Consider the following 19,724-nt stretch of genomic DNA (forward strand, 5'->3'; position numbering starts at 1 on the left):
AGTAATGAGCCCACGATGAGCCCAAGAAGATGCAGCATTTAAAGTATTTGCTTGGAAAGGAGAGCAAAGGTGACATTTAGGATTTAGAAGATAAGTTTTTTTTCAAACATTATTTTAAGTATTTACAAAAAAGATTTTGAGGAAGAAAACAAACTGGTTGTTTTGGTAAATAAACCTCCGGCTCAGGTCCTTCAAAGAGAGTGCAGTCCCAATTTCACAATCAAACTGCAGCAGATAAGAGTTGGTTGCATTTTTTAATTTTTACCATTTCAATAGGCACAATCCAGACTTTTCAGTTGACTTGTCGTAGTGAATATTACTTGAGCTGAGGAATAACTTGGGCAATGTCATCAGCGTTATCTCGGCTTCGGCCTCGAGAATACAACTTTTGAATGGAAACTCTTTGTTACAAGCTGGGGTACAGTGCTTTAAAGACAACACGTGCCCCACCAACACAACCACTATCTTTATAAGTAAGTCATACCAAGAGACGTATAAAACACAGCACAGCAGCTTAAATCAGTTTTTACTCTTATGCAGAGCTTGTTTTCCTCTTCTCTTAACATTATTTCCAAACACATATAACCATATACTTGGACATACATACACTGTTTTGTATTATTCTGCAATGCACCTGCAACACCAATTCCAATATATTGAGTTTTATCACCAAACTAGAAACTATGAGGTCTCTTTAACAGCACCACAGCACATTCTCCTGCTCACATCGTTAACATGTAAATGTTTCCACTGTACTTTAAAGATGTGCTGTAAATGTGCCAACGTGTTGACTTGTGTTGTAGTTTAGAGCTGTTTGGCCTTCCCTGTTTCCTAGAAGCAGGTTCTGGTGTCACAAATCCCATATATCAACAAAATTCAAAAAGGCATCCAGTGTTGAAAACAGTTCATATTTATTTATAAAAATACAAAATGTTATAATTAATTTACATGATCTTTTAAACCACGGAGCAGTCCAAATGTAATCATAAATGCTTAGCAAACAAAGCCACCATGTTCTACTGAATGTCATCAAAGTGGGCTGCAAATATTTTTGCTATTCTTTCAGTCTCTTTCTTCCTGGATGATGGCGACATGTCGCGACGCTGTCGAGGACCGCTGCGATGTGGAACGGTGTAAACTGGAGAGCTTTGCTCCTGGGAAGATCACAGCAAAAACACACTTACAATGTGAGTGCTGCAATACAACTACGAGCCTAAGAAGACTATTGTATATTTACTATTGTATATTTACTATTGTACTTAATAAACAGGACTTGAAAAGGTAACATACTTAAAAGGCGTGACTCAAAACAAGCATTCTAATTAGTCAAACAGTATTTTATTGTGTGTCTGAGGTGTGTGTGGTCACACGAGTCACCACTCAAACATAGCAAGCCCTTCTTTGGTTAATGTTCATGTTAATGTGTATACTGTTAGAGGGGCTTGTCTCGGGTCCATCTGGAGTACACAGTGTACAATCTGGAGATCAGCGACCAGAACTAGCTTGAACCGGTTCTTTAAAAGCACCATCCTGTAAACACAGACACATCACCGCCCACCTCAAACTCAAACACCTACATGAACGTCTGGTATCTCCACACCCTCTTTGTAACTGGATCCATGGTAGGGAACACTGGAGTGATGCAGAAATACTTTTCCATCTCAACTGACTGGGAATCACACAGCTCACAACTGTGTGACTCTATGGACTACCCTGGGCAAATATGTGTGCATAATATTAACGTGCTTCCTCAGTTTTGAAAATGTAGAGTCACCTGATATGACTCCAGTACATTTTAACAAGGCAGCGATTTGGCTAAAGATGATGGTAATCATGATAATTGCAGACCAAGCCTACTCGTTCATGGAGTTAAAATTTTGAGGCACTCTGTACACACTGAATATACACACACCTGTGTGCCTTTCTGAACCATGTCCAATCAATTGAATTTGCCACCAATCAAGTTTTACAGATATTTAAGAGGATAATCAAAGCAAACAGGATGCATTTGGGCTCAGGTAAGGAGTTCATTAACTTTTTAAGATTTCACTTTATGATTTGAAATAAGAAATTTAAAAACATGTTTTTCCACTGTCATTACGGATTATTGTGGCAACAACGTCTGTGCTCATGTGGCACTGGTATACAGAATTAAAGACAAGTATTACAAGTAAAACAACTAACATAGCATAACTCTAGTTCACTCTTTAGAGGGACAGACAGGCCAAGTTGCTTTGTAATTGTACACAATTGTATAGTGAATATAACAAGGTTACTAAGTTATTTTATATATTTGTATTATGCAATTTAAAAGTCACAACCTCATGATGTGACACTTCAAAAACAAAACCACCTGTTACCAGTCTGGTTTTACTGTGTAACAATATTTGGTTGGCACAGACGCCTGAGCCCTGACTGTTGAGGAAGGGGTTAATACTCGGGGCAGCGGGGGGTGTTTTGTTCTTGCAGTAAAACCACCACGCAGACCTTTGGTTACATCACAGCAGTGTCCTTAAATAGAGTGTACTGGAGGTGACAGATGGGATACAAACACACATTATTCTTTGTCAACTCCTCTCTCAAAGATAAAAGGCTACGGACACAACGTACGTAAATGTGACAGAGAAAAATGTGTTTCTGCTCACACACTGTAAAAGAGAACAATGATGGAACAATGACCATCATCCTAAACTACTGAGTACAGCACCTATTTTAAATATTTGTACAAGTCAGATTGTGTAATAATGGGTGGACCTGAAGCTGTTATATCTGCACAAATGGGAATTAAATTGCACTGAACTTAAGTTGGTACATAGCGTCACTATTCTTGACTGGCCTCTGTTCAGCATGCATCATGCAAAGCCTAAAGTGACCTATTAATAACACACTGCTTTTGCATTGCAGTTGGCTCCTGATATCAACAAGAGATTCTACTCTGTTTAATGTCTTATTTGTCAAGCAATCTCTCCTTCCATGAGGACTGCATGTTATAAAAACTAAGAGGTTAGAGTTAATATAATAACAAGATATTCGGGTACACAGTGAGAGAGTGAGTGAAAAGTACAGGTGGACAGAGGGCGAGTGAGTGTGTATGCCAGAAGCAGATTCGGTGACAAATACTCACCGGGTCACTGGTGGACTTGGAGAAAGAAGGAGCTAATCGGATGGCTCTCATAGATGCCTCCAGTTGGTGAGAGGGGAGGAAGAAATTGGGGACCTCTGCAGGGACCGAGCTTAATGTATGAATGTTAAAGTAAATAAATTCAGTGTTATGATATCCTACAAGATTAAATAAAAGAAAAAAGACAAAAAGGACATTTCAAACTCATTTAAGAACATCAAGCTGACAAGCAAAGACAGTGTTTATAATTTTTTATCGTAATAGACGGTCAAACTGCATCACATGATCAACCAGTGACGGAGGGTGGCCGCCTGCATCTGTTCATGTGATCATAACTGCACATCAAAGACACAAAATGGATGTGGATCCGACTTTGAGCGTTACAATGGGGGAAAAAATAGGCAGAGATCTATGCATCATCTCTTACACGCACAAACTGTAGTTGTCAATACCAACACTAAACAAATATATCACTATTAGATGTCAGGGTGCTGATAATGACCTGATTCACATATTGGATATCAGACTGACGTCCATGTATCAATCCAGATTCCATAGTCTGCTGGTTTTATGAATTATAAATATTAAAAAATAATGCAGTGTTACAGCCTGTCAGATCTACCTAGCTAAGACTGATGCAGTCTAAAACAACAGTCCTGCAGTAAATGCTCCCTTTGTGAAGGTTATAATGTTCAGTTCTAAGCTCCCTGCGAGCTGAAGGATAATTAACACAGTGAACTAGTTTTGTCCTGAATCTTTGATCTTAAGCAGCCTTCTAAAGCAACTAATAACAGCACAAACTAATCCGACAGCCAGAAAGACAACAACAAATACAGATTAAGGATACGTTTGGAGTGGAGTGTCTGGATTGTCCAGGGAGCAGGAAGCATCATGGGTATCTGTGGCGTGCTGTGTGGTGTGTGATGAACAGTCACCTGACCCCTCATCGGGGCTGTTGGCCCCTTCCGCTTGTCTCTCATCTAAAGTTTGTAGGGTCCTTTCATCTTCTCTATCGGAAGTGTCTCCCGCTGAGCTACAAAAACTGTCAGGTTCCTCTCGTCCGTGTTCCCCACCACAGTCGTGAGTTTGCAGATTTAACATCTTCCTCTTCTCGTCCTCGTTTTGGCTCAGATCTGGCTCGTCTGGTGCTTCCAGGCTCTCCAGAGACACCAGGTCAGGGTCTGACAGGATGCTGGTCCAAGGACTGGTTTTATCTGTTAAAGAGGTCACCTCATTGAGAGGCCTCGGCTTGACCACAACTTCATCGTAATCTTCCTCCTCCTCCTCCTCCTCATCATAGTCAGCTTCCTTGTCCCGTCTGCAACCGGTCCCATCTTCATCTCCGTCCGTTCCTTCTTCATTTTCAATCTCGGACTCAGTAACCTTGTGGTCTCGTCTATCCTTTTCTTCTTCAGGCTCAGAGTCTGTGTGGTCTTCAGACATCTTTGACACATCTTCTTGGGAGGAATTTGAAGCTCTGCGTGGACTGGAGGTACTCTCAGGGATAGTTTGAAGGTTTTTGTCTCCAACAGGGGAAGTAGTTGAGCTGCTCTGTGGGTCTGAGGGAATTGTTTCTAGGTGGTGTCCTTGCAGACCTGGGTGAAGAGGACAGTCAAAATTTTTGCAACACTGTTCTTGACAAGATGTGACTAAGTTTTCTTTCTCCCAGCAATCAATGTCATAATATTGAAGAACTACTTTTTCATGTTCTAAGTGTTGGTAAAGTTAGGTTGTCATAAACCATTGTTGTCTGTGTCCAAAAACGACAGCAATGATCTAACAAGTACTTTACAGCTGCAACAATTAGTTGATAAATGAGTCAACTGACAGACATTGATAAGCAATAAATTTTTGTCATTTTTCAAGTGAAAATACAAAAAAACGTTTCAAATTTGAGAATTTTATGCTTTTTAGTTGTTGTCTTTTTGAGTTTTGGACTGTTGGTCAATTTGAATACATCACCATGGAAATTACACTGGACATTTTCCACATTATATATACAAAACAACAGATTAACTGAATGAGAAAACGATCTGCAGAATAACTGTCCACTTACCTCAAGGAAATTAACTGTTAGTTGCAGCCCTAAAGTACTAAAATAACCTGATAAAAATAGCACAGATTTAGAGTGACAGCAATGCAGCGTTGACTTTATTCCACTAGTTGACATTTCAGCACCAGCTGGTGCTTCTTCAGAGGACTAAAGAAGTCAGACAGTGATGCCTCCATTTATGGTTAAAGTGTGTAAGCTACACAGTAGACTACGTTTGCAATGAACTCTGGGTCAAATGCCAGGGTTGGGTAAACTAGAACAAAGTTTACCTGCCAAGAATGATCTTTAAATGGTAAAATGACCATTGGACACTTTTAAAAGAGTGAACCATCCATCTTAACGACTCAAATGCTGAAATGATGTATTCACTAAAGACTTCTGATGGAAAATGTTGCTACATTTGCTCATTTGTTGGCTGGTAGTTTAAGACCCAATCAATGCATCCTCTTTAGCATGGACGAGAAGCTCACCACTAATGATACTGTTGACTTCTCCCACTAACTGGTTGGACTTAAAAAGTAGCTGACATGCGTCCGTCTCTGTGTCCCTTGGTTCCTCACGCCTGGTGTGACAGTCCTGCTCACTCATGGACGGGAATGTGGGAGTGGAAAGCTTACGGCTGAAGTATCTCTGGATGTTGTCGAGCTCACTTAATTTTTTTCTGTAAAAACATAGTAACGGAGTCAAAACTTTAATGTTTTAAAACAAGCAAAGCAAAGGTGTTGGATTGTTTGTCAGAGGATTGATACCTGAGTGCTGAAAACAGGAAAGAGCTGGAGGGATTGATGTCACCAGCACTGCTACAAACAGAATTAGCTGCTGTTTGCTCCTGCAGACTCTGATGGTAAAGACGTACTTTATCCATGTGTTCAAAATGGCGGTCACTCTCACTGGATCTGAACATTTGTAAAGGCGATGAATAAATACAATGATTCACCTGGGAACCTTTTTTTCAGCATGTGGAAATACATTTTAAATAATGTGTATATAAAATGTTTGGGTAGTGGTTATACAAACCTTTCAGAGAACAGCCTGTCTGTGTGGTCAGGGGACGTGATCTTCTGCTCGGAGTATCGGCTGATGTGAGAGGGGAAGCAGCTGTATGTGGCTGTGGTATGGTAGCTGAGAGGAAGTGTCTGAAATAAACCCTGTTAATAAAACATGTTTTTATAATAAGTTATCGTTTACTTAAATAAATTAAGACATACAGCATGCATGAATACTTTCTCTCACTGATGAGTTTTTGGTAGCTTCCTCATTCACAGTTTTTCTCTGTCCTCGGAGGTCTTGGACCCCCTTTAGTGGAGTGATGGACACTTTGAGCTGGCCGTGACACTGACCACTGAAGTCTGTGATGTTGTACCAACCACATACTGACTGGAACCCACAGAGTAAGGGGGACAGGTCTACAGAGGCAAATCCAATCACCCTCTCCATTTCTGTCAAAGTGAAACAAGTCAATAGTGAATTAATATATCTAACAGATCAATGTAACACATATCATGAGGTGAAACCACTTCCTGTACCTCCTTTGTGCCAGACTTTGAACACGAGAGATTGTTGTGGATCAACCAGTAGCTGCTTTGAAAGCCTGTAAATGTTAAACAAATCATCAGCCTGATATTTGATGTGTATTATAGATCGTCAAACATTTAAGTTAATGTCTGTGATTTCACTCGACCTGCACTCGTGCTGATGGTCCCACACAGGGCAGTCAGTGTTGGCTATGACAGCAGTGGATGCTGGTTCTGGGGAGTTGGCAGTGATGTACGAAACACAGCAGCATGGTGACACTTCACTGCGCTCTGCTAGAGGGCAGCCTGCCAGAGAAACACAACACATACATTAATGTTAAAGGAAAACTATGCAGAGAGTTCCTAAAAAACAATGTATAGACTCATGCAAACATAATCCCAAATCAATCAATGACCCATTAGAATTGGCAGTGTCTGTATTGGCAGAAACCCTGCCCTCTGCCTGTATTTTCTTATTTTGCTGTATGCAGGATGTTTCTGGGCATCCACCTTTGGGCAGTGTGCAAGGTGTGAGTTTGAGACTCCACAAAAACATAGCAGCCAGGTTACACTTTTGTCCATCTCTCCCTGTCTGCTTTATACATTCATAACGAGCTGCAGGTCTGTGTGTCAGTTTGTCCAAGGGCAGACAGGATGAAGCTACGTTTCAACTGTATTTACACAAAATCCAAAAATATAGCACTTTCCTGTAGGATTGTGCAGAGGTGTGGCCATGTTTATTTGGGCTTTAGAATGTAACTGCTGTGAAAAAAATCGGGAAAATAAACTTTTATTGTCTAGGTAGCTTGACCAAAGGTGCTCCCTCTGGCTCTCTTGAGCCGGGGAGGAGGGGCCAGCTAAGAATGGTGTGTTTATAAACAGCAATGGACAAATTCTGCATGGAAAGCCTCTAATGTACTGTCTATAGAAAAAAAAGGGTGGGAGAAAAAAGATTTCAGGTCTCAAGCTCACCTTTCAGATTCAGGTGCATCGCCCGGTCCACTGCAACAGTCACAGGGAAAGATTCATCCACGCTCAATTCTGTGTGCTGCACAGATGTGATGTCTGGAGGTGTCCTGGAGGATTTATTGTTGTGTCTACGATGTGAGTTTTTGGGTGTAATGGGCGAGGGGGCTCGATCTGCTGCTTCAACCTCTTCTGATAAGAGCTCCCCCTGGCTGTCCGAGTCCTGCAGGGTATCAACTCCGGCAGAGTGCTCCACAGGGACGAAACCTGTTGTCAGGGTGATGTGCACCCTGAGAGCAGCGCCCTGCAGATCTGCTGCTGAGCGTCTGAACAGCGGGTAGACTCCTTAAAAACCATGACACTGTGATTACACTCAGAAATATTGCCAATAACAATCAGTTAAATGACAACACAATTAATGATTTCTTACCACTGAGAGTAAGCTTCTGCTTGGGCGTCTTTGCAAGAGAGGAAAGATCGACAAATGCTGAACCCACCAGTCGGTCTGTGTCTCTGGGTCTTCGGGTTTTGTCTTTTTTAAACGCAACCCACACCTGAACCTCCAGCCTCTCCTCTCTGAGATACCACATCAAGGGCTGAGTGCTCCTCAGCTCCAGAGTCCTACTTCCCTGGAAAGTCACCTTGGCCTGACCTTCCTCCCCATCAACCTCAACAGACGGGTGTTTCATCTGTGAGCAGAAGGCATCCTGGTCGTAGAACTTGTACCTAAAGTAGCAGTAGGTGGAGCGCTGAAGCTCAGTGTGGCCTGGCAGAAGCAAGCAGTGGACCGGTATCCATGCTCTAGGCATCGAAAAAATCAAAGATATTTTTCTCATGCTGTCTCCCCAGGCTTCTTCATCATCTTGCACTTCATTCTGGGCTATTTCCCAGCCCACACCCTGAGCAGCTTTAATGACTCTTTCCCTGTCTGAGTGGTGGGAGAAGTTTACGGAGATCTCGAGGCCCCCGACCAAAATGTGCTGGTGCTGAGATGAATTTGTTTCCTCAGGTATATAAACTCCAAACCAGCCAGAAATACCTTCATGTTTGAAAAAAGAAACACAACATCTGTTTATTCAACCGGAAATCTATTGATCTATTATTTGTTGAGTGCAACATACCTGTTCTTTTATGGATGAGATCAGCCAGTGGTATTTTCACTGTGCCCAACATCACATCTTTAGGCTTATGAGTGAGCACTGCTGCAACAAGGGGCACAGAACAAATGAGTAACTTATATATTATGAACTCACATTAAAACACTTAAAGAAATACTGCTTCTATATTCTTAAACAAACTAAAAAGTAAATTGTGGAATTAAAAAAAGCTGACTTAAACCTTTGCGATTGTCTCTGTTCCAGACAGTGAAGACAGCAGATGCTTCGTCCAGCTGTTCAGCCAGGCTGCAGGTTTCTCCGCTGCTCCTCTGAACCAGCAGGTCACAGGACACCTCCATGTGGTGGTCAAACTCCGGGCAGAAGGTCCTGGCAGCTACACGGGTGCTCCTCCTCTCGCTCTCTGGCAAGAACGAGAGCTGGACTGTGACATATGCGTTCACTCCCACACCAGCAAAGTAACTGAATCTTTCGTCTTGTTCAGATACAACCCTGAAACAGAGCAGTAAGAAATGGAGCTGAATGTCATTTCAATTTGTTGTCAGAGAACCTCAGTACTTGTTGGAACCATTTCACATGGTTTTTATTGCATTTTTTCTTTCTGTTTTTGGTTAATAACTCTGGATTGGTAACAAATTTTTGCCCAAAATGTCACTTAGGCCCCTTCTCACCCATCAGTAATATTCCAAAAACCTTCCAGTTTTATCTACATCTGTGTGAATTCCACTTCCAATTTTAATTGTGTAAAATCTGTTGACTATCACATCAACAAAATAAAAACATTTAGAGCTTCCAGGAGGACAGTGTTGGTGATGTACCTTGCTGCAGCCTGCAGACCTGATGCTCTGTGCACTTGAACCACGAGTGTCACGACACGAGAGGCAACTCCTTTAGAGTTCTGCCCTTCAGGTCTCACTGGTCGGTGCTTGTACCGAATGCACACATCTAGCAGGCCTAAGAACCACAACAGATCAGTTAACATTTAACACACCAAATGTGTCAGTACAGTATTATATTGCCATTGCTCCGTGTGTTTCTGTGTACCTGAGGGCTGAGGCTGATGTCCTATGGGACTGTCTGTCCTGGGAATCAGGGGCAGGGAGAACATTTGAGCCTCGTCAGGATGCTGTCTCTGCATGGTGACCATGGCACACAGTTTGGACAACGGCAGCATTCCTTTGGCCACAAGCTGGTCTCGAACATTTGGATAATAATATCTACAGAGACACAGAAATCCCTCATATGAAACCAGCATTCAACTAAGATTCTAAGCTATGAACTCACAATCAATGTGTTGTGTATAAATGGGCACTGTTGTATATGTACACATAGTAATGGTGTTTACATTCTTTCATTTACAAGATAACTGCAGATAGGAGAGTGTTCGGACTAGATACGGCTTTGCTATGTGACAAATATTTGTCTAATTTTACTGAAAAGGAAACCATTTATATTCCTAAAACCTGTTCCATGTTGTATTCACACGCTGTAGGGGGAGGTCGCAGGATAACTACAGAGCCTCTGCACGTAATAAATGCAACACATAGATGCAAAGCTTCAGGAATTAGGCTCAGCAAATCGAGACATTGACAACAACAAACCTGCACCAAACTTCAAACTGGACACCACCTCCACCTCTTAGGCCTTGACTTGAAAGAGAGCTGAGCAGCAGCCTCTGAACAGGCACTCCATCAGGGGCGAGAAGCACATGAGTCTCAGTGTGGCCAAACATCGGGTCAGGCACACAGAGAGTTGTGGTGGTACGAAAAACTTTCAGGTTCACACCTATTGGAGAAGAGATACAGGTCAGAGTGAAACAGAGGGAAGAAAAACTTTAAGGTTAAAGGTTTTACTCCAAAATGGCCTTACTGCTCTCTATGAGGTTTTGGTCCACCTTCACAGCAGGGTCACCCTCCTGACAAGGGAAACTGTACTGGACGTAGCAGTCAGCCTCACCCCACACTGTGGACTGCAGAGGTGTCAGCCCATTTACCTTCTCCACTCTTATTACAAACAGATGCTCTCTCATGGTTTCCTCTCGTGTTGCAATCGCCTGAGCGAGAAAAAAAAGCAGGTCAATAGGACTTCACATCTTGTCAGCATATATTTTTGTTCATGCCATCAGGTCTGAAACTTTTCAGATATCATAGTTAGTTATGAAGATATCCTTGATTCTGGTGGTTACAAATGTAATGATCTTCAGTATTATAAGTTTTTGGTATTTAAAAAAAAAAATTACATTTGCATTACAGTTTTAGCACTTCATTGTTCATCCACAAACATTTTCTGGTATAATTCACAAGGAACATTTCCATAAATAGCCTTGGAAGGAGCTGTCTAGCTGCAATTATCTGTTTGATAAGAACAAAGACAAAAAAAAACATGCTTTTGATTTTGTAGCCAAAAGAAACACTGACGTTTGCTTGTGAACGTGGCTGATGATCAAGCAGATGAACTGGTCTCACAAGATGAGATAAAGAGTCGTATTCTTCATCCCTCGTGCGCTGCAGGGCAACTATCTGCTCTGATCGGCCCATAGCCAGAACAACACGGAGGTTTCCCTTACAACTACCTGAGAACACATCAATGACTGGCATGTAGCAGTCCACCCCTAAAACAGGGTACTGCGCCTGGAGAAGAAGGTGGGTGATATTTGGATCCCTGGAGGGGAGAAAAAAAAGACAGGAGAGTTATTGGTCTATTGGTTGGTGTATTTTAGATATAGATTAGAGGAGACATACAATAGCACCATCCAAAAGGCAGGTTAAATAAAAGAGGATGTAAATGATCCCCATTAAGTTTCTTAGCCTTTTGCCTACTCTGAACTCAGACACTGTATCACAGTTGTGTCTGTAATCTCTCAGGGTGCAACAAATGATAATTATCATTAACAATTATTCTGCTTATTTTTTTCTTGATTAATCATTTAGTCTATAAAATGTCAGAAATTAGTTTTCATTCATTTTACTATAACAGAGGAAAACCCACAAATATTCACATTTTAGAGGTCAGAGCCTGTAAATTTCTTTTGCAGAACAAAACAACTTAAATGATGAATAGATTATTTAAATAAATTACAGATTGATTTTCTGTCAAACAAACAATGGATTAATTGACTACTCGTTTCAACTCTAATTTCACTTCTACCAATACCACTTGAAATATTTAAAAACAATCATCTTTCCAAAACTTGCCTAAATGACATGTAGAACTGATGAAGAGGTAATTTAACGAGGCCGAGGAGTCGATCCTGTCCTGAACTTCCTTTCTTCTGCCACACCTCGATCACCATCATATTATTTTTCATCCGCTCCAGCAGCTTAGTTGTTAAGGCCACAGGTGTCACCTGAGATAAAGGATGGAGAAAAAGTAATGTGGGTCAGCAGGAGTCTGGAGAATGTTGCCTCCTTTGTAGCCTGATTTAAAGTTTTATATATGGTTAGAAGACTCGGTCTCCTGGGCTTACCTGAACAAAGTTGAAAGAAGGATTAGCCTGACCCCAGCTGATGACAGATCTAGCCGTCTCATCGCACCAAAAGAGTTTACAGTTCAAGTAGACATTTGGAGCCTGCATGGGCCCACAGCTGAAGTTCTTTCCGTCTGGCACCATAAGTAAAGTGTGCAGCAGGACCTCAGGTTCTTCCTCCACCTGCAGCCGTGATATATGAGGAGATGTGTGGAGGCTGGGATGGGGAGAGGATTTTTTCGATGGTCTCTGAGGACTCCAAACATTCAGCCTGGAGTCCTCAAAAGAGCCAGCTGGTAACTCCTCCCTGCCAACATCAACATGTTGAGATCTGGAGCTGGTCTCTCTCCGAGGACTGTGTGCAGTTTGTGAAGGCGATGTGTCTCTCAACGCCAGCTTGCTTTTACTTTTTTCAGAAGAGAAATCTTTGCTGTCTGCAGCAAGATCTAGCGACACCTGAAAAATACTGTAAAATTACTCCTATGACGGTCACTTGGGTAACAAATACCAGGCTTTCAATCATTAATTCCTAGGTTATAAAAAAATACAGTAAATTACCTTGAGAGGTCCAATCTCCTGTGTTTCACGGTTTCCCTCCACACTCCGTACAGGTAAGACAACAGACTGACTCAGCTGCTTGCTCTGCAGCAGAAAGCGCAGTGGGTGAACCGCCTCACCGATGGGAACAGGCTGCAAAAAGAGAAGCTGAGGTTAGCACATTATTCCTTTAAGTACTTTATAGTGATGAGTTTTAATTTTATGTACATCTGTGTTTCTAGGCTTTTAGTAGAAAGAGAACACTTTTTTTTTCCTGTGATGTTCGGGTTTCTGTAGGTTTATGACCTTTTTAAGACTATAAACACAATTTCAGACCTATCTTATTTTATTTTACATCCATACTAACAAATAAAAGTACAACGGATATGAATGAAAATCGATATTAGTTCCGTGCAGTAACATCATGGTCAATCTTCCCAAGAACACATTTAAAAGGGAGACTGACATTTATACAAGTAATGTTAACCTTATTTATACAATACATTTTAAGACCGGTCAAAATCATTTTTAAGATAATTGATCTAAAATTCAGATTCAGATCAGATTTTAGACTTTTTGAGACCCCAAGGATACTGGTTGATGCAAACAGATGACGGTCATTATTGGCAGAACAACGTACATTTAGTTTAACCCAAATGTAACAGTGTGACCTTAAGGTACACCTTTGTTAAAGAATACAGTAGATACTAAAGATCCAAAAGGTTTCAAGGTTATTTTATTGTCATTTAAAGTGCAAGGTTATAGAATAAAATTCAGACACTATGCACTTATGCTTAATAAGTCATCAAATAAAAATACAAATTTGTATGATGAATTGTTGAGGGAGAATGTAACCACTGCCTTTAGGTATGGCAGCAGAGACTCTGTACCTCTTCCCAGATGGCAGCAGGGTGAACAGGCTGTGGCTGGGATTGGTGCTGTCTTTCAGTATCCTATTGGATCTCAGCAGGCACCTCACCAAGCCAATATTATTGTTTTTAACCAATCAAATGAGTAATGTTTAGTCCAAAGCTACTTACTTTCTTTTGGTCGCTCTTCCGTGAGTAAATCTTGAAAATCAGATCAGTTCCCCACCATTGTTTAACCGTTGCTGTAGTGAGGTGGACAGGAAACATAGAGTGGTGGTGGAACTTCACCGCTAAAAAACACAGTAGAGCTTATGTCAGACACAGTCAGAAATCTGACAGAAACAGTGTTTTTCACTCAGGTGGGTTTCATAAAAGCAGATATTCTAACAGGTCATACCTCCTCCTGTGACTTTACTGGCAACAGCTCTGGTCACTTCCCCATCTCCCCCTTTACGACGCTCATGTCGACTAGAAGTGGAAGCCATCGGGAAAACATACTCGATAAAATACGTGCTGATGAAAAAGAGAGAAGATATCATTGTTACTTACATAATTATTTTAAAATGAGATAAAAAAAATAGTGTTAAATGTTTTGCCTACCACTTCTTGCTGGTTAATGGTCGAGGAGGTTTCCCTTTACTCAAGGTTTTTCTCGGTGTGGTGGTTGTACTGCCTGTAGGTACAGTCAGGGAGTCAACAGTGACTCTCGCCAGCCGGATCAAGCTGAGCAAAGTCAACTGCTCTGCACTCAGGCCAGGAAGGATATCACCAGCATTGGCAGACCGCTGAGGCGCTGAATTTGGACTAGACACAAAATATGGTGAATAATTCAATGTACAAAAAGTGCATGTTTTGTCTGTGCTATCCTGGTACCTTGTATGTATCCCATACAACATGTGTAATTGGTTTATTATTAATTTATTGGTCCATTTCCTTATCTTATCAACAGATTTTAATCAATTAGAATACCGTGAAGATATGCCCTTTCAGAGCCAGTTCAGTCGTCATTAAGTACGTTTTTACAGTGGCTAAAATTGAAGGTATAAGGATTAAAAAACCACCCAACCCCCACCCGATCTTCTGAGAGGAGCTTTTTACTGTTTACTGTCGAGGCAGCATGGCTTAAGAAGCATGTAAAGGCCCTTACCCTCCACTAATCTTGGGTCCAGACTGCGTCAGCTGTTTTGGCTCTTTGTTACACGAGGACAGTGTTTCTCGACCCTGTACCTCAGTGTCATTTGGTTTGATATCTGACATCTGAAAGACAAGAATGACTTAAAATAACCCGCTGCTAAAGAAAAAATCAAGTTAACTTATACTCATAATACACATAAAACATGCGTTTTTCTTGTCTACTTACAGGGGTTTTGTAGAACAAATTTTCCAGTAAGCTCTGATCATACTGTGGATCATTAAGCTCACTATCCCCACACACACTGCTATGGCCAGAGAGAGATTCGTGGAAGGAGTCCTCTCCATCCCAAAGGGGTAGGGGTGATGTATTTAAGCTGGAAAAAAAAAAAAAAGAGTAAAAACCTTGGAAAAAAACTGCTTAGATTTTGTGTCAACTTTATAAGTAAATGTGCACATAGACACCTGCCGAGGAGCAGATCCACAGCTCTGTTATCCATGTCAGCAGGACAGTCTAAGCCACAGTCTGAGATTAGAGCAACATCATCAGAGTGCTTGAGAGCTGAATCAGCATGAAGAATATTTTGAAGAAACATCCCAGAGGGAGAAGGGAAGGGCCTACAGACACAAAAATGAAGTATTACAGACAGTGCATTATGCGGATATTGAAAACATTTTAACAAACTTTTGTAACACTAACTTGGACGGTGGCAGGATGTTATCCTTTGGGAGAGGCAGAGGAGTGTCTTTCAGAGTTGGGGCAGAATCCATGTCACATTTCAAAGCTGATACCACCATAGCATTTCTAAGCTTGTTCCCACGCTCTAGAATAACTGAGATGTGAGAAAATGTTGGGCATTTGTTAAGACAGATTTGTCAGATCTGTGTGTGTTTGTACATCTGATGTCATGCTTCAACCAACCTGAGAGGATATCATTGTTGGTTTGGTCACAAGGCTCCTGGCTTGAAGGATTCACAGCCGTTTGACTGTTCGGAGATTTGTTTGTTCTTGGCATCTGATTCTCCAGCGATTCTTTGATACCTTTGTCTTTCTGGGCATTTTGGAAATATAAGTGGTCTTTCCCTCTGAAAATATTACAGCAATATATACATACTATTATGCTCAGATTTAAACTCTTAGAACAACAAGACACAGCCATTTGATTAGGACAAGCAACAACTTCAAACCTTGGTGTGTTTCCACTGCTGCTCCCGGCTGATTCTATCCCGCTGCCAACAGAGAGCGGTCTGGGCTGCGAGGGCACAGGCAACTGGTTGACATGTGGTCCCTCAATGCTGATATCTGTGATGGGACCTGAGCTGCTGCTGTCGTAGGCTTCTGTCAGAGCCTCCAAATTAAGGGAAACCTGAAAAAAAAAGCCAAAATGTGGACCAGTTATTTCATTTAAAACAGAACTGGTGATGGCAACGAATCCTTATGTTATCAGCTATTACAGGTACAACATTATAACACCTTGAAATTAATAAGGGGTGATTTTGCTGTCCATCTAACTATCTATGGTGATTTCAATGGCTTGTCTCCACTGACCTGTAACTCTCCCAGCTTCTCAGATGTTGGAGATACGAGGGTGTAAAATCCACTGATGGGGTGCGACAGAGAGAGACGAGAAATGCCCGCAACCTGAGCCCGTGCAATCGGCAAATGATCCGGTTTTGTCAGAATTTCCAGCACCATAGAGCCCATATCTGTTCAGTAATGACAAATTAGTGGTTGGTTTTAAACATGTGCTTGCAGGATAGGAAACTCAAATGCTAAGCCTTATTAGTTACCTGTAAGATATGAGGTAAACTGCTTTGGACCACAGCGGATGGCGAAGCGGGCTGTGGTCTTGATGGCCTTCTGTGACGTCTGCGATCCATCTCTTGGAAAGAAATGTGTCCCATTGGAAGACTCTCCCCACCAGCGCAGCCTGACAAAGGTTGCAGACGGAGGCTTGTGAACTGTCCATAGTACCCGGCTTATAGTCACCCGCAGGAAGCATCTTAGCTGGCCCTCGACCAAAGGAGGGAGGCCGGTGGAGGGCGACACATCGCTGGGGACTGAAAAGAGTTGTTTTTGAATACAGGAAAGTTTGACACAAACAATGCAAACACTGAAAATACTAACCATATAACTGGACGGACCAGAGTAGCATTTGCTGCAGATTTTAGCTTGATGTTGGCTGGTATAACAGTAAGGGATGTAACAAGTGGGAAATTCTGAGCCGAGACCAATACAGATGTTTTTTTTGTTGTTATTTAATTGCCCTTTTGTGCCAGGGAAACTGACATCGGTATTTGCAATACGTGCCAGTAATAATTGCAAATAACCAACACAACATTTAGCCAGTGCAAAATATATGCAAAACAACAGATAAACAACTCGTATAAGTAATTGCCATTTTATTTTCTGATAGGCCGATAACGATGTAAGGCTGATATATCGGTGCATCCCTAATAACAGTAATATAATGTACTGTTCACTGGGATTGTACAATAGCTCAACACTAACGTTTGACTTTCAGTACAATGAAATTATGATGATATGATCTAAACATCCCGTCAATAAAAACAAACTTTGATTTACACATATGAAGAGTTTAAGCAATATGTAACAGTGAAACACACTTCATTAGTTTGAAGATAAACAATATTCTCATTAACACTGTTATTATTTCAGCCATATTACCCTTCCCTTCTGTTCACAGCTGTAGGTATGCAGAAAGCTTACAAGAAATATGCTACTGTAAAATCAATGAGTTAAACAAGCACGGTATTATTGACAACATTAATAATAATGTAACGTTAAAGGTTAAATAATTAGAAAAGTGTCTCATAATGACTTGAAGTTATAAAAGTGAATCTTTATTTTAATCTTTAGTTAACAGTCTAAAGTCAATTGCCCAGCCAAAACATGCAGCAGCACATATTATCAACAACGAGACTGAAGGTTGAGACTACACACAGCAGCAGATACAGGAACACCACAATGTTAGAACACATTTCCATGTTTTTATTTAGACTTTTTATGCTCTAAATTAACAAAGTAAAAGCTCTGAGTACCGAGTTACAAGTTAATAAACAAACGCCTTCTAAAGTGCACTAATAACACTGACAACACGTGCAAAAAAAACACAAGAGAAAGCGAGGAGCATATTTATAATTACACTTATCATTATCTAGCAGGCTAACATACGAAGCTAACTGACAGCTGATGCTACTTAACGTTAGCTGTACCAGGTAGAGCTAAGCTAACAGCAGTTTACCTTTCTTTTTGCCGCCTCCAGCTTTAGACCTCTGTTTTCGACTCTTCATCCCTCAGCTCAGATATTATAGACAGTGAATGGTCGCCTGGTCAAAGCAGGAGCTGAACTGTTGGCAGGCATGGTGTTTATCACACTCCAGAAAACTAATAATCCGTTTAACAGAGCTACACAAACACACACACATATACACACACACAAACGGCAGCGCGCAAAACTGTTTCCGAGCAACAAAACTCCGAACGTGCCGCCTCTGCTGCCGCTGCGTGTCACAGAGGCATTCTGGGAAATTGAGTTCATTCGGTTGTGACACTGAAAAGTAATTTTATTGTACATTTATCTGATACATTTAGTTACTTATTACTACAAATTAATAATGCAAAATATTATAAACAAATAAATTGTAAAGATTAGACATTATTGATCCCATGGAGAAACTGATAAGCTACCCAGCAATATTCTGCATTATTGTAATTCGGGTATGTTTTTGTTGTAATTATACTATACATTTGAATGCAGGACTTTTACTTGTAACAGAATATTTCTTCACTGTGGTATTGATATTTTTTATATAAGTGAAATATTATGATCAAATTAGTCTTTAAAATTTCACCTAATCTCTTAAAATCTAAAGATTGTATAAAAAAAAATAAAATAGGATTTTTAAAACTTTGGTAGAATGTTTATTTATTTATTTTTAAACTGTGACACACAGGCACTGTCTCATTTAATCCTAAAGTGCAATAGGCTCTTAATTCAGTAAGGCAGTTATTTTTCATTTAATGGGTTTGTATGACACATTTACTGGCAAGGGAAATAAAGAGGCAATAAAGTAAAACAGTCCAGTAAAATAGTTTATAAAATGAATAAAATGCTGCTTTCTCTTACATCACCAGCAGAGGGGAGCATTGATCTTCCCATCACTGTTACAAAGCTGCTCACCAGCAGGAGTATGTGGTGACTTTCTTTCTTTCTTTCTTTCTTGAATTTAGAGATTAAAAGAGGTTTGCTGTATTTCTTCTTTACTTTTGTTTGCTGTTGCTGAGCAGCTTCTCTGTCAGTCAGCAACGTACTGAAGTCTTTTTTTTTTTTTATCAAATGTGCACACTAATTATGTAATGAGTAAAAAACTAAAACTAGTTCCCAAATGTTCCCAAAGTGTTAACAGTTATGCTTCTTAAAGTGCAGAATTACTGCATGTACTTCACAATGTGTTGAGGTAAACCTATGTTCTAGTCATGTATGCTTTAGGTCCTTTAAACTATGCTCTTGCATAGCAACAAGTCCCTCTGCAGCCATGTTTGTTGTGGTGATCATAGTAACAGTGAGGGCCACTGAGGGTGTATAGGAAGAGTGCAGAACAAAGCCCTTTGAATTCTGGGAAATTCTTTAAATCTCTCTGGTTTAGTGGATTTCTTTATGTTTCTGATTTGTGTAAAAAAGCATCCTCACCCAACTTCAAGTCTAGTAGCTACAATATGTGTTTCTATAAATACGAGTAGTTGCAAACATATTATTGCCAATATTTATTATTATATAAAATAAACTTGTGGTTTAGACACTTAGACAATGTTATGAGTCTAAATGTAACGGTGTTTTTAATAGTATGAATCTTACTTGCAATGAAACAGATTAAAAAGCTTTAGAAAAGTTGTCCTATCCATCACCTCAAAAGGAAATTAATCACAT

At 40.6% G+C, this 19,724-nt stretch overlaps 1 protein-coding gene across 2 annotated transcripts; it reads right to left on the reverse strand.

Annotated features, from left to right (window-relative positions):
* Window positions 1-892: 892 nt before the first annotated feature.
* On the reverse strand, window positions 893-18,252 carry c2cd3 (C2 domain containing 3 centriole elongation regulator). Of its 2 annotated transcripts, none has more exons than XM_051397439.1 (33): window positions 18,039-18,252; window positions 16,564-16,833; window positions 16,322-16,479; window positions 15,961-16,139; window positions 15,695-15,858; window positions 15,473-15,605; window positions 15,238-15,390; window positions 15,002-15,149; window positions 14,789-14,898; window positions 14,242-14,445; window positions 14,039-14,154; window positions 13,813-13,931; window positions 12,794-12,925; window positions 12,236-12,691; window positions 11,964-12,115; window positions 11,187-11,430; window positions 10,639-10,822; window positions 10,371-10,554; window positions 9,814-9,986; window positions 9,588-9,723; window positions 8,993-9,261; window positions 8,776-8,853; window positions 8,085-8,693; window positions 7,661-7,999; window positions 6,856-6,994; window positions 6,701-6,765; window positions 6,408-6,613; window positions 6,192-6,322; window positions 5,924-6,070; window positions 5,645-5,835; window positions 3,969-4,716; window positions 3,125-3,233; window positions 893-1,154 (listed from the first exon to the last, which is right to left on the reverse strand). In XM_051397439.1, exons 1-33 carry the CDS (start codon window positions 18,085-18,087, stop codon window positions 1,017-1,019), a joined length of 6,633 nt encoding a protein of 2,210 aa, XP_051253399.1. In that variant the 5' UTR covers window positions 18,088-18,252; the 3' UTR covers window positions 893-1,016. The 2 variants fall into 2 exon arrangements, with proteins under 2 accessions (XP_051253399.1, XP_051253398.1); XM_051397438.1 differs by having other exon boundaries at window positions 8,776-8,856.
* Between the last annotated feature and the right edge of the window lie 1,472 nt (window positions 18,253-19,724).

This window comes from Dicentrarchus labrax, unplaced genomic scaffold (assembly GCF_905237075.1).
Source record: "Dicentrarchus labrax unplaced genomic scaffold, dlabrax2021, whole genome shotgun sequence".
Taxonomy (NCBI): Eukaryota; Metazoa; Chordata; class Actinopteri; family Moronidae; genus Dicentrarchus; species Dicentrarchus labrax.

Coding starts and splice junctions, on each gene's coding strand:
- c2cd3 (XM_051397438.1), bottom strand. CDS start 18,087: ATGAAGAGTCGAAAACAGAGGTCTAAAGCTGGAGGCGGCAAAAAGAAA. Junction 9,987..10,370: donor CAGTTTGAAGTTTGGTGCAG/GTTTGTTGTTGT, acceptor GTGTCTCTGTAG/ATATTATTATCCAAATGTTC. Junction 6,995..7,660: donor GATGCACCTGAATCTGAAAG/GTGAGCTTGAGA, acceptor TTTCTCTGGCAG/GCTGCCCTCTAGCAGAGCGC.